This window comes from Saccostrea cucullata, unplaced genomic scaffold (genome assembly GCF_032062105.1).
Source record: "Saccostrea cucullata isolate Sc308-1 unplaced genomic scaffold, CSIRO_AGI_Scuc_v1 ctg527, whole genome shotgun sequence".
NCBI lineage: Eukaryota > Metazoa > Mollusca > Bivalvia > Ostreida > Ostreidae > Saccostrea > Saccostrea cuccullata.
In genome coordinates, this window is record NW_026930262.1 from 50,621 (window position 1) to 66,746 (window position 16,126).

Sequence of the window (16,126 nt, forward strand, 5' to 3'; positions counted from 1 at the left end):
CTCATGGATGAGAAGATGGTCTTTATCCAAGCTCTAGACAGCTCAGGATCACAGTAGGCTTCAACTCCATAATAACTTGTATAGAGAAAGTTGTCCTGGAGAAATGACACTGTGTGATGTTTGGGTATTTATGTAGCAAATCAAATGATTGAAACAGCTGATTCTACTTGCACTCAGCAACACCAAAGAAAACAAAAATTATTGGATTTATATGACCCACAGTAAGGCATGCTACAGAATAAGGAAATAGCTTCCATTGAATACATTGGATATGCCTGTAATCTCCTGTTTAGGCTTAATAAGGTAAAAAAAATTATTAGCTCCTTTCTTCAGTGAAAAATTTCCTTATAAGCTCAATTACCACACAATTAGCAAATGTGACTGGGTCGACACTTACATCAATACTGTAGCCTCTTAAGTTTTGATATCCATACCTAGAAAAATCCCTTGTAAGGTTTTGCCCTAATAAGGGTCCTTACTTCTCAGGTAATATACTAGTACCCTGACTCATAAAATGAACCAGATCCAAGAATTGCTGGTGCCATTTAACAACTTCCTTTGCTTTTGAGAAATAGATTGTCATGAAAAGAACAGAGACAAATTAAGTGTTTATTAGGCTTTAGTAGGAATAACATAATTTTGCACAAATTCCTAAAGTTTTATTATGTATGTGGATTTTCACTTAATTAGTATGTCATTGTTAAAGAGATAAAGGATCATTATAAATACTTTTGAGTTGATGAAAATGGATAAAATGAAATATAGTTGAGATTTTAATGAGTGGAGAGGAAAAAAATTCTATGAGACAAGTTATTGATATCACATCTTGTTACAAATGCACAAACTAGTTTTGTGCTCAACAATAAATGGTACAGAGAATGGCTTATAAAAATGCTGACAACAATGGGTAAGCAAAATTACATTTCAAACATTAATATAGGCATTATTAATGAATGCCTTTCTCAAAAGTAGGACAAGTGCATACTTGGTCTTGGGCACAAAATATGTGGCAATGCTTATTCTCGTTTTAGAATACAATGTACATGTATACTATCATGCAGATAAAAAACAGTACATGTACTAGTGAGTACATTTTATCTGCCTGCCTTCTTATGAACTTTTGCAAGAAGCTTGACTTTTACAGTCAACAGCTGATTTCAAAATATTAAACCAGATTTGGAGGCGAGGAATAATAAACAAGAGATGTTTGTATAACACTTATGCCCCCCTCCCACCAAATTTGAATTTTTCCAGTCCAAAAGGGCAAAACTGGCACAATAATACCCAAACAGAACTTGACCTAGACATTCATCTAATAAATCTGTACACTAAATTTCATTACAGTATGTGCAACAGTTGCCAAGAAAATGAACGGAAACTGCAAATAATTGGAATTTTTCTTAGTCTAAGGGGCATAACTTTGTATAAAAATGGTGCAATCGAACCCAAAACAGAACTTGACCTAGATATTTATCTGATAAATCTGTACACTAAATTTCATTTCAGTATGTGCAACGGTTGTGAAGAAAATGAACGAAAACTAAGTGGACCGACAGACCGACCGACAGACAGCAGCAAAGCAATATGCCCTCCCTTCTTCAAAAGGGGCATAAAAATTAGAAAAGCAAAATAGTGGTTCAAGGTACAGTGTATACGTGCTTTGAGCACTCACATGATTTACTGCTAAGGGGAGGCAAAATGATGTAAAATACAGTATTTATGAGGGAGTATCTCCTTTCATTCTCATTTTCTGAAGAAATCGAGGAAGGAAGAAAAAATGAAATGAAAACCTGGAAAAAGTTGGTGAAATGGAAAAGGAGGGGGTGAGGTTAGGGTGGTTCCCTTTCTAAACAATGATATAATATATCTGTTATGCAACGGCAGCTTGGCCCATTATTTTCTTTTAATTAACCATTAATCTAAAAATTTTATCACAAAAGAGCTTCAGTATACTGGTAAATGTCCTGATATAAGAAAAAGCTGTTGACTGAGTCAGTGCTTCTTGCAAAATTTCTAATTTCTTATCATAATGGATTATAAGTGACTAGAATCCTTGGTTTGTAAAGTAATATTTCAAATACAACGAATAATACCGTATTATACCAGGAATTTTAGCGAGGATTCAATTTTGGCATTTTTGGCAAGGGTGTTAAGATCACTAAAATTAATATGGCTAACAATTTATTCCACATTTCAGGTTACAGTTATCTTTCGTTGCACAATAACATTGCTAAAATTTTTTCTCACTAAAATACAGGTTTTTATAGACAAAATGCCAATTTTGTGTCTCGCTAAAATTTCTACTTATACAATACAGTACATGTATCAACCAATCGACCAAAAGATATTTATTACAAGTATGTAATTAACATTTTAACCAATGCTTAAAAGATGAAAAAATTGAGCTACATACACATGTTCATGGCAAGTATATTTTTACATGTACAATGAAAAATTAGTACAAAATTATACAATAGTTTTTCCCCCCAAAAATACATGTACAATACATTGCAAAAACATTAGAATCATCAATAATAACATTAAAACTCCATTCCTTATAAACTAAGACCACATACAGAAGTGGTATGCATGTGAAATATGAAATTATTCATTTGTTAATAAAGGTTCTGCAAACCAACTATTATTATTATTCGTGTCATCTTTTATTCACCATCCATCAGTTCACAATCAATCTGCAACAATTGTTTTTCATAACTGAGGAAACATTCTCTACAAAAACACAGCAAACTAAATGGTTCATGACGATAATTATTTGCTAGTTAACGTAAATTGCAAAACTTGCAGATATTTCTGGCACCTACACGAATAAAAGTTGTTTTACAGTATAGGGTTAAGTTTGCTTTCTTAACCAAACAGGTTGAGATGCGAATTAAAAACCTTTGTGTCTTTTATGTATCTATAAAAAAAATCATTACTTTCATCATTTTATAAAAATTAAAAGGCACCAAGTAGCATATTTAATAAATCATTCTATGAAAAAAGCTTAAAAACTTTATTTACTCCAAAATACATGTATCAATTCATATGAAACATAATCTATTCATAAATTATTAATATATTTAATTCTAGGCACAGCCCATTATAAAAGCATTCAGGATTTATTGTAGCAGCTACATGTAGCTAATATATACAAACTAAATTGCTCAGCAATTGACAAAAAGTAATGTATTTATATATATGCATCAAACTATAAGTATATATTTAAAAAAAATGGAATTCAATTTGTTAAATTACCATAAGCTAACTAGAGCATGGGGTAGGGGTATGTGCTGTACAGTGCCTACACTCTGCTGTGTAAGTACATGTACCTACTTAAAAATGCAATTATATAACTCTATAGTAGCAGAATGTGCCACATGTAGTTCCCTTCTCATGATCAAGTCACTATCCGAGGGTAAGAGAATGGTTCACATGGGGTTGAGATGAACAGTAAAAATGCCTCTTGTTCAAAAGGCACAAAATACAATAGTAAATGTTCTAAAATTAGCAATACCCTATATAATTTGGCATCCATAAAGAATATATCACAGGAATAAATGCAGATCTTTTTTTGAATATGTATCTAAACTGTTTTCAAGACACTCCTAAGGGACCAACAATGATCAAATAAATGTACATATTTATCCATAAAAAGTGTTATTTGTCTAATTATTTTCTCATGCTTAAAAACTTGTACTTCTTAAAAAATAATATAAACATGTAGTATATATTTTGTATACTAGAAAAGATTTTGTTGTGCATCTGCCAAAACTACCCCCCAAAATATTTTTTTTTATTTGTTCACTGTCTATGAAATTACACAGATTCGATTTGAATGGTTTGTTGTAGATGGAGGGGAGCGGATCGTAGGGGGTGGGGATGTACAAATGCAACCACACAAGGCACTTTGTCTGGCTTGTACGTCGTAGAACATAGACTGGCATTCATCAATGTATTCCTCATATAGATCGTCCAGCTGTCTCGCCGCGGCAATCTGCTCCTGACGGGCTGGCACCTCCAGAGCCACAGCACACTTGATTGTACAGGCCCAGTGTTGAAATGGAACACAGGTATTCCCTAGGTATGGATTCTTAAAGGTTATAACTTTGTAACCTAAAAAGAAAAGTAGGCAAGATTTTAAATACATGTACAGGCATGTTCTTGAAGCCAAAACAGGAACTCTCTCAAAAGAAAATTAGACTTTTCAAATTTGTTCAAATCATGATGACCAGGATTAGGATAGAGTCATTATTGGCAATCAACATTTACATGGGAATACATGTATATAGGAAAAAGTCTGTCAAGAACAGAAGTCTTATTAGTTACTCATCATTTATATGGAAACATCCTTGGGCAGTGTAGATTCAAGTTTTACCATGACCCCTTGGGATTATGGGCAGGCCACAATGGGTGATCAAAGTTTAACATATGATCATGTGGGGGGGGGGGATTTAAAATCTTTTTCTCAAGAACAGCAAAGCCATAAATAGTTATACAATAAACTTGAATTAACAACATTTCAGGAAGCTTTTGAGTTTCATCTTTTCTGGCCAAATGGTTTTGAGAAAAAGATTTTTTTTTTAATGTAACCAGCCAATATTCACTATTTCTTGTTTATCTCCCCTTGAAAGAGGGCATGGTCCTTCATTTGAAAATAAGAGGCCCATGGGCCACATCGCTCACCTGAGCACTACGGCTAAGAAATATATATATTTATATAAAATTTTGATCGTCCATTGTGGCCCCACCCTACCCCCAGGGGTCATGATGTGAACAAAATTGAATCTACAATACCTGAGGATGCTTCTACATTAGTTTCATCTTTCCTGACCCAGTGGTTCTTGAGAAGAAGATTTTTCAAACACGTTACCAAAATTTTACTCTAATAATTATCTCCCCTTGAAAGAGGGAGAGGCCCTTCATTTAAACAAAGTTGAATCCCCTTTATCCAACGATGCTCTGTGCCCAGTTTGGTTGAAATTGGCCCAGTGGTTCTGGAGAAGTTAAAAATGTGAAAAGTTCACAGACGTTAGGCGGACCACAGACAAAATGTGCTTGAGCTGAAAGCTCAGGTGAGTTAAAAAAAAGTAAAAGGATACAACAAATCTGGGAAATTAAACAAGAGGCCCACGGGCCTTATAGGTCACCTGAGCATTATGCAACAACTTTCTAGTTATTGAATTTGATTCCTGTTTTAAGCCAGATGCTATATGGCATTCACAAATTTGAAAGAGGCACCATTGATCATGATAACAATAGACTTAGCAGTTGCTTAGCTTGGTTACTGAATACCCATAGGCAGGGTAGGGGAACAAAAATGCATTCCAACTAATCAGTAATATTCAGCAATAATCAGTAGTGCCCCTAACACTGTGACATAAACCCCTGACCCTAGGTCCACACATTACACAAATTTTAAAAAGGCACCCTTAAAATTGCCTATCAAAAAACTAGAACTGTCCAAACGGGACAAAATACCCCCCGCTGGGTTTTTCAGAAGTAAGTTTTTCCATAATAAAGATATGCATCAAACACGAATTATGAAATTTTTCTTCCAGTGACCTTGAACTTCCCCAAATGACCTTGGGTCAAGGTTATGAGACACCCTTGGGTCATGGGCAATCTTTGAGTGAAATGAGAACCTACCAAGTTTATCCATAAGAAAGATATGGACCAGACACAAATTATGAAATTTTTCTTCCAGTGACCTTGAACTTCCCCAAATGACCTTGGGTCAAGGTTGTGACACACCCTTCGGTCATGGGCAATCTTTGTGTGAAATGAGAACCTACCAAGTTTATCCATAAGAAAGATATGGACCGGACATGAATTATGAAATTTTTCTTCCAGTGACCTTGAACTTCCCCAAATGACCTTGGGTCAAGGTCATGACACACCCTTGGGTCATGGGCAATCTTTGGGTGAAATGAAAACCTACCAAGTTTATCCATAAGAAAGATATGGACCGGACATGAATTATGAAATTTTTCTTCCAGTGACCTTGAACTTCCCCAAATGACCTCGGGTCAAGGTCATGACACACCTTTGGGTCATGGGCAATCTTTGTGTGAAATAAAAACCTACCAAGTTTATCCATAAAAGATATATATCAAACATAAATTTTGAAATTTTTCTTCCAGTGACCTTGACCTTCCCCAAATAATCTTGGGTCAAGGTCATGACACACCTTTGGGTCATGGGCAATCCTTGTGTGAAATGAGAACCTACCAAGTTTATCCATAAGAAAGATATGGACTGGACACGAATTATGAATTTTTCCTCCTGTGATGACCTTGAACTTCCCCAAATGACTTTGGGTCAAGGTCATGACCCACCCTTAGGTCATGAGCAATCTTAGTGTGGAGTAGTAGATTCTAATGTCCCTCTGTAAGAAAGATATGGACCTGACACGATTGCACAGACAGACGGACAGACAGACAGACGGACAAGGTGATTCCTATATACCCCCCAAACTTCATTTGCGGGGGGTATAATAAATAAATGTTTTATAAATACAAAGGAGCAGATTTTAAACAATTCATTTTCAGTATATAAGTCTGAGCCCCCCCCCCCCTTTGACCCTGGGGCCTTGAAATTCACAATTCTGCAAGATTAGGGCCCTTGCTCAGCATAACTATATAGGTAGTTCATCTGCTTCATACCCAGAGACAGAGAAGAAAATTTTCAAAGATTTAAGGCCATTTTTTTTTATTAGTTGTTTTTCAAGATCGCCGACTTAAAATTTGAGAAATTGAAAAAAAAATAAAATTTTTGTTAGGCTATTTTTTTACAAATGAAATTGCCGCCGAAAAATACGAAGTTAAACTTTTTGGAAACAAGAGGCCCATGGGCCACATCGCTCACCTGAGAAGCTTTGACCATTCTGTTCTTTACCAGATTTCCCCCTTTTAATACATATTGCGACCTCACCCTACCCCACTGATCATGATTTAGACATTTTGAAATCTACAATACCCCAGGATGCTTCGATGTGCACATATGTTTCAGCTTTTCTTGCCCAGTGGTTCTTGAGAAGAAGATTTTCAAAGAATTCTCCTATATATTTCTATGTAAAACTTTGATTCCCTATTGTGGCCCCGCCCTACCCCCGGGGGTCATGATTTGAACAATTTAGAATCTACACTACCTCAGAATGCTTCCATGTAAGTTTCAGCTTTTCTGGACCAGTGGTTCTTGAGAAGAAGATTTTCAAAGAATTTTCCTATATATTTCTATGTAAAACTTTGATTTCCCATTGTGGCCCCGCCCTACCCCCGGGGGTCATGATTTGTATAATTTAGAATCTACACTACCCCAGGATGCTTCCACATAAGTTTCAGCTTTTCTGGCCCAGTGGTTCTTGAGAAGAAGATTTTCAAAGAATTTTCCTATATATTTCTCTGTAAAAATTTAGTTCTGCTATTTTGGCCGAACCCTACCCCCAGGGGTCATGATTTGAACAATTTAGAATATACACTACCCCAGGATGCTTCCACATAAGTTTCAGCTTTTATGGCCCAGTGGTTCTTGAGAAGAAGATTTTCAAAGATTTTTCCTATATATTTCTATGTAAAACTTTGATTCCCCATTGTGGCCCTGCCCTACCCCCGGGGGTCATGATTTGAACAATTTAGAATCTACACTACCCCAGGATGCTTCCACATAAGTTTCAGCTTTTCTGGCCCAGTGGTTCTTGAGAAGAAGATTTTTTAATGACCCCACCCTATTTTTGTCTTTTCTTGCTTATCTCCCCTTGCGAGGGGACTTGGCCCTTCATTTTAACAATTTAAATTCCCCTTTACCCAAGGATGCTTTGTACCAAGTTTGGTCAAAATTGGCCCAGTGGTTCTTGAGAAGAAGTCGAAAATGTGAAAAGTTTACAGACGGACAGACAGACAGACGGACGGACGGACGGACGACGGACAAAATGTGATCAGAAAAGCTCACTTGAGCCTTTGGCTCAGGTGAGCTAAAAATGTGCCACATGCTGCAAAAATGTTGACAACCATGGAAAGGAGCATGTCATCAATACAGTGTTTCCAAACACCATTTGTCCTACTGGCAAAATTGATAGAAAATCGAAATTTCTTAGATGAAATTCACTGTACATCTTGTACCACCGGTCCATGTGACCGACTGGGGTGAGGGCTTGTCCTAATTAATTAATTGTTCTCTGATCTAATGTGATGTCTTCAATAAATGAAATTTTTTAATACAGTATGCTTCTATTCTTCGTAAATATCCACAATCTTATCTATTTTGCAATTCTACTTGACTTGTTTACTTCCAAAAACGATCGTTTTTACTTAATCCGAATTTCCTCCATTCTTCTGTTAATGGTAAACACATGCAGTATATAGGTCATGAAGTGCAATGCCCACTGAGAAAACATGATGATGATTTAAATTTATTTTTATTTTGAATTTCTATCAAATCTGCTCTTTATATATGATTCAATTAACAATTTTACAAGTGAGAATTAAACTTTTGAAATTAATTTTAATTGCCATAAGGCCAGATAAAATTAATCTTTAGATTCTCATCCCCGCCCGCCCCTCTCAAAGTGTCCCGCCCCGGTGTTTTTATTTTGATTTTTGGGTGTTAAAAGTATATTTTAATGTCTTTTTATTCAGTAAGAATTTGGATCAAAGTTTTAGAGTTATCTCCCGTTTGTATCAACAGTCGCGTGTCGCTATTTATAGCAAAAGAGCCATTTGAAGAATGGAGAAAAATCGGCAATAAAAGCAGTTTAGATATGAAAGGGAAAGATAATGCGTCAGTATAGAAGAGGCAGAGAAGAAAAAATAGCATAAACTTATCTTGATAAGCAAGTTTTTGAAGAGACTTTAAACTACTAGGTAAAAATTGATAAGGGAAATGCACCTGGTCAAGTTTTAACGATCTCTACTGTATGTGACTTTGTGAGTTTGTATAAAAGAAATATATATATAAAACATTGTTTGCAGAATTTAGAGAATAATAGTGTTAATAAAATATTAAATATTAAAACTGTTCAAGCCTAGGCTTTTCAGTAAAATATTTTATAGAGTTTGCAAATATGACCTACTGTCAAACGTAGAATCACAACAACAATCGAATTTTTGAGAAAGGTAGAAATCTGTGATATTTTACAAAATTTTTAAACAGAAGGATTTGTTGGCGAAACTAAAAAGTATTTGGGGGAAAGGCCTATGAGAAGTCATACAAATCTATTCATATAGGCATTAACATAAGGAAAAATTGTTTCTAAATTTTTTGATATCTTCAATTATAAAAAATAGAAAATAAAATCCGCCCACCCGCCCCAATTTTTTAGCAAATTAGGATGAGAATCTAAAGATTTATTTTATCTGGCCTAATGGTAGTTGCAATCAACTAAATTTTATTTATCAAAAATTAAATTAATTGCATTACGTAAATATTTTTCACATTAACAGTGAACCATTCCAAGTTAAATTAGATCAGGATCATAACGATAAATCACATCAAATCAAAAATTAAAATTACTAATAGGAGAACATACATCTTTTGTTTAAAATATGTAATTATGTTAAACTAAAGTAGAATGATCGACATACAAAAAGCAGTTTAATTGCATGTAGAAGTTTTTGAAATATTTAATACTAGTGTACTCTAAAGTACTCTATCGTAATCTGTTTAGTACAACCACTTTTCAACTCACAGTCTTTTTTTTTTTTTTTTTTTCCTCGACCGACCCACCTTATTTTTTTAAAAAAAGTCTTGAAAAACAACTAATGAAAAAAAATGGCCAAATGTATTTTCACTATATAATCAATAGACCCCCCCTAACACCAGAACCCCTGACCCTGGGGCCATAAAATTCATAATTTTAGAAGAGGCATTCTTGCTCATCATAACTATGTACATAGTTAGTATATTTAATTCCTAGGAGCAGAAAAGAAGATTTTCAAATAATTCATGTATTTTCAATATACAAGAGGCCCATGGGCCACATCGCTCACCTAGGAAAGCTTTGACCATTCTGTTCTTTACCAGATTTCCCCCTTGTTATACATAATGCATCCCCACCCTACCCCACTGATCATAATTTAGACATTTTGAAATCTACACTACCCCATGAACTTTCCATGGGCACATATGTTTCAGCTTTTTTGGCCCAGTGGTTCCTGAGAAGAAGATTTTCAAAGATTTTTCCTATATATTTCTATGTAAAACTTTGATTCCCTATAATGGCCCCAGGGCCCACCCTTCCCCCGGGGGTCATGATTCCTACAATTTAGAATTTACACTACCCAAGAATGCTTCCACATAAGCTTCACTTTTTCTGGCCCAGTGGTTCTTGAGAAGATTTTCAAAGATTTTTCCTATATATTTCTATATAAAACTTTGATTCCTCATTGTGGCCCCGCCCTTCCCCCGGGGGTCATTATTTTAACAATTTAGAATCTACATTATACCAGGATGCTTCCACATAAGTTTCAACTTTACTGGCCCAGTGGTTCTTGAGAAGAAGATTTTCGAAGATTTTTCCTATATCTTTCTATGTAAAACTTTGATACCCCATTGTGGCCCCGCCCTTCCACCGGGGGTCATGATTTGAACAATTTAGAATCTACACTATACCAGGATGCTTCCACACAAGTTTCAGCTTTTCTGGCCCAGTGGTTCTTGAGAAGAAGATTTTCAAAGATTTTTCCTATATATTTCTATATAAAACTTTGATTCCCCATTGTGGCCCCGCCCTTCCCCCGGGGATCATGATTTGAACAATTTAGAATCTACATTATACCAGGATGCTTCCACATAAGTTTCAGCTTTTCTGGCCCAGTGGTTCTTGAGAAGAAGATTTTCAAAGATTTTTCCTATATATTTCTATATAAAACTTTGATTCCCCATTGTGGCCCCGCCCTTCCCCCGGGGGTCATGATTTGAACAATTTAGAATCTACATTATACCAGGATGCTTCCACATAAGTTTCAGCTTTTCTGGTCCAGTGGTTCTTGAGAAGAAGATTTTCAAAGATTTTTCCTATATATTTCTATGTAAAACTTGGATTCCCCATTGTGGCCCCGCCCTTCCCCTGGGGGTCACGATGAGAACAATTTAGAATATACACTATACCAGGATGCTTCCACATAAGTTTCAGCTTTTCTGGCCCAGTGGTTCGTGAGAAGAAGATTTTCAAAGATTTTTCCTATATATTTCTATATAAAACTTTGATTCCCCATTGTGGCCCCGCCCTTCCCCCGGGGGTCATGATTTGAACAATTTAGAATCTACACTACCCCAGGATGCTTCCACATAAGTTTCAGCTTTACTGGCCCAGTGGTTCTTGAGAAGAAGATTTTTTAATGACCCAACCCTATTTTTGTCTTTTCTTGATTATCTCCCCTTGCGAGGGGATATGTCCCTTCATTTTAACAATTTAGATTCCCCTTCACCCAAGGATGCTTTGTACCAAGTTTGGTCAAAATTGGCCCAGTGGTTCTTGAGAAGAAGTCGAAAATGTGAAAAGTTTACAGATGGACAGATAGACAGACGGACGGACAGCTGGACAGACGGACGGACGACGGACAAAATGTGATCAGAAAAGCTCAGGTTCAGGTGAGCTAATAATCAAACGAGCCCTGCCCTAACACCAGAACCGGCCTGACCCTGGAACCATAAAATTCACAATTTTGGTTGAGGCACTCTTGCTCATCATAACTATGCACTTATTTAGTTTATCCAATACCTAGGAGCAGAGAAGAAGATTTTCAAAGAATTCATGTATTTTCAATATATAATCAAAAGAGCCCCCCTCCCCCCCCCCACACCAGAACTCCTGACCCTTGGCCCATAAAATTCACAAATTTGGTAAAAGCACTCTTGCCCATCATAACTGTGCACTTAGTTAGTTAATTTAATACCTAGGAGCAGAGAAGAGGATTTTCAAAGAATTCATGTATTTTCACTATATAATCAATAGAGCCCCCCCTCCCAACACCAGAACCCTTGACCCTGGGGCCATAAAATTCACAATTTTGGTTTAGGCACTCTTGCTCATCATAACTATGCACTTAGTTAGTTTATTCAATACTTAGAAGCAGAGAAGAAGATTTTCAAAGAATTCATGTATTTTCACTATATAATCAATAGACCCCCCCCCAACACCAGAACCCTTGACCCTGGGGCCATAAAATTCACAATTTTGGTAGAAGCACTCTTGCTCATCATAACTATGCACTTAGTTAGTTTATTTAATACCCAGGAGCAGAGAAGAAGATTTTCAAAGAAATAATGCATTTTCACTATATACTTATTTAGCCCCGCCCTAGCACTAGAACCCCTGACCCCAGGGCCATGAATTTCACAATTTAGGTAGAGGACTCAATGCTGATTACAATCATGCAAACAGTTTGACTGCTTGATGTCCAGGAGTAAAGAAGAAGATTTTTAAATATTGCATTAATTTTAGTGGTTTTGGCCCCACCCCTCAGGCCCCAGGGGGGCAGGGATCATGAAATTCACAATTTTTGTTCCCCTTCACCCATAGATGCTTTGTGCCAAATTTGGCTGAAATTGGTTCAGCGGTTGCAGAGAAGAAGCTGAAAATGTTCAAATGTTAACACACGACGGACGAAAACGGATAGCAATAGGTCACCTGAGTTTACTCAGGTGACCTAAAAAGTGGGTACGTTTTATCTCATCTTCGTGTAATTTTTTTTATTAGCTGTTAAACGTTTTTCTACATTAATGAGGTTGGCTCCTGATATTTAAAAACTTTTTTTGTCACGTATATTTTTACTTTCTACACACATAGCTTATAATTGTCTTTGGGCAGTGAATGATTTTTGTGGGGTTTTTTTTCATCATGTACTGTGACAGTTATACCTATCATGGTCTAAGGAACTGGGGAGGGGGGGGGGGCACAGGGAGGGGGGTCAACCTTTCTTTTCATGTTCATATACATATTCTAATGATGATATTCATAAATTTCAATTTAACACAATAGGCACAAGCAGGCATCGTTAACCACGTTAACTGTTTAAAATGAAAGTAATTTTATTAATTAAGTTTTTATATATGTTTTGTTTAATAAAATAAAATGAGCTAAATTTTGCAAATGTTATCAATACAATTTTATACAATAAAACAAAGCATTTCAACAGGCTGCCAATTTTTTTTTTCTTGAAATGTTTCTCAACCTTTACTCATAAGGTCCCAAGATTTTCAAAACGATATTTTAATCATGCATGCTATATTTTTAAACATTATTTCAGTCCCTGCTTTATGTATAAGTTGAAGTGCTTCCCTATCATACGGAAGGTCCGGAGTGTCTCGGTTATCTCTATGATTACTCTATACCCCGAGCTCAAAATAAGACCTACCATTCTCTTTTCAGCCTTACAATGTAATAATGCAAATTATGAAAAAACTATTTCCATTTCCAGAAAACAAATCCAAATGGAACATGATTCCTGATTTTCTTGCCTATGACTTTGATATAAACATAAACATGTTTAAATTATAAACTTGTATGTTGATGATACAGTTAAAGAATTGAGAGAAATAAGGATGTATAAATATACCAATCATACTTCAGTTACATACTTTCTGTTTAGAAACATGAAATAGAACAGCAGTATTTATGCGATACATCTTGAGGAGTTATTTCCCTTACCACCAAAACCCAGTTATGATCCTCATTAAAAATCATTTCAATTCCAATTCGCAATAATTATGATAAAAAAAAATTTACAACAAGGCGAAACACATGACAGGGCAGTTAAACAATTATGAAATAATTGTACACTTGGAAAAATATTATCTACCACCCAAAGACTACATATATAATATCATAATTGTAAATAAAATATTTTTGAAAATATCATTGATCCAGGGCAATAAATACAGATGAGTGTGTTATATAGTTGGGTGGTCCGGAGTGCCTCGGTTATCTAATGATTATCTCAATACCCCGAGCTCATCATAAGACCTCCCTTTTTGTCACCTCCTAGTCATGATCAAGTATATTAAAAGATTGAATAAATCTCCTTTTCGAAGTGTAATTAAATACATGATGGTCGTATCATAAAATAACAAAATCACACAAACTTTTTCTAATTCAAACAAAAATCCAACACATTTGCTAAAAAAAAAATACAACTATAAAGTTACAATTGTGCTGAGCATCAAAGGAAGATGGTGGAGGAAGGGGGGGGGGGGGTGTTCTACCAACTACCCTATGATCTCAACAGGCTTATCCATTGGAATTCCCCATTTCTATATTTAGCATACACTAACTGTTATACAGTAAATGTATGCTGCATATACAATGTACTTGTGCTTGAGTATAGTTAAATCCCTTTAAAATTACCCAATTAGATGTTGTTTCAAAATACATTCAGCAAAATATATGAAATTAATAAAATTAATTTTACAACTTTTTGCATTCCACTATTTAATTTTTCTAATTTGTATAAAAAAGATCTTTTTTGGCTATACATGTCACAGTTGCATATAAAAGAATAACACACTGTTTAATGGTAGTATTTTTATCGGGTTCCTCTATATAGATATTGTAGCTATTTAACTAACATGGAAGGTCCGAAGTGTCTAGGTTACCTGTCGTTACCGTTATAACCCTAGCTCATCATTAGACCTCCAAAATCCTTTTCTTTTACTCAGAGTTGCTAATACATTTTAATACAGTATCATTAAATATGACCCACAAGCACTTGTTTCGGAAATAAATTTTTAATCTATACTATTATACTATGGGTTAGAAACAAGTGCCTGTGATACAACCCATGACAAGAGACCCATGGGCCACATGCCCACATCACTCACCTGAGTAACTTGGGTGATGTAGTTCTTTGCCAGAGTTCCCCTCTTCTTATATCTATTGTGGCCAACTAAACCCCATCCCCCCCCCCTTGTCTTGATTTTAATAAATTTAGAATCTATACTACCTCAGGATGCTTCCACATAAGTTTCAGCTTTTATGGCCCAGGGGTTCTTCAGAAGAAGAATTTTAAAGATTCTTGCTATTATATATTTCTGTTTAAAACTTGGATTCCCTATTGTGGTCCTGCCCTACCCCCCAGAGGTCATGATTTTAACAATTTAGAATCTACACTACCCCAGGATGCTTCCACATAAGTTTCAGCTTTTCTGGACCAGTGGTTTTTGAAAAGAAGACTTTTAAAGATTTTTCATATATAATTCTATGTAAAACTTGGATTCCCTATTGTGGCCCCGTCCTACAATTTAGAATCTAAACTGCCCAAGATATTTCATATATATTTCTATGTAAAACTTGGATTCCCTATTGTGGCCCCGTCCTACCCCCGGGGGTTATGATTTTAAGAATTTAGAATCTACACTACCCATAGATGCTTCCACATAAGTTTCAGCTTTTATGGCCCAGTGGTTCTTGAGAAGAAGACTTTTAAAGATTTTTCATATATATTTCTATGTAAAACTTGGATTCCCTACTGTGGCCCAGTCCTACCCCTGCGAAATGATATTCATGATTTTAAGAACCTTTATGAGTTGTTCATAATTGTTCATGAATGGTTCTTAAAGGATTCTTAACAGGTTCATAAAAGTAGTTCATGAATAAAATTCATGAAAACATTCATAATTCATAGTTCATGAACAAATGATGAACAAATATGAATATTGGTAATTTTCAGTTTAAAGAAAAAAACTTAGTAGTTCAAGGTAATGAATGTTCATGAATTTTCATGAAGACTAAAAATGTAAAAAATAATTGTCACAAACAATTGCCAGAAAACACTCATTACTCCCATAATACAACTTTTGCATGCAGATGCAATTGTTGAACCAGCCCCTGATTTAATTAATAACATGCTTTTGTTTTGATTTTGAAAGTATGGGGATCAGAGCCGAGTAGGGGAACATAAGAGGTTAAAATCACTATTTTCTACTCTATATAATTGATAACTTAGATTCTTCAGGATAATAAAACTGTTATGAACTGACTAGAAGGGAGATTATAATTAAATTATGATCGTAACTTAAAGAACACTGCATCAATATTGACAGCATTTTATTCTCATATTGAATTACTAATGTTTCTTCATCATTTAAATTGGCCAGCTATATTAATATTGTGCTTTAAATTATCTCATTTTTC

The 16,126-nt window shown here is 35.3% G+C and overlaps 1 protein-coding gene across 1 annotated transcript in view; it reads right to left on the reverse strand.

Annotated features, from left to right (window-relative positions):
* Window positions 1-614: 614 nt before the first annotated feature.
* LOC134283443 (uncharacterized) overlaps window positions 615-16,126 on the reverse strand; it is a 37,864-nt gene continuing 22,352 nt past the window's right edge. The window contains exon 5 of the mRNA XM_062765886.1: window positions 615-4,113. Within this exon, the coding sequence (XP_062621870.1) occupies window positions 3,809-4,113 (305 nt within the window). The 3' untranslated portion in view covers window positions 615-3,808. The remainder of the gene's footprint in view (window positions 4,114-16,126) is intronic.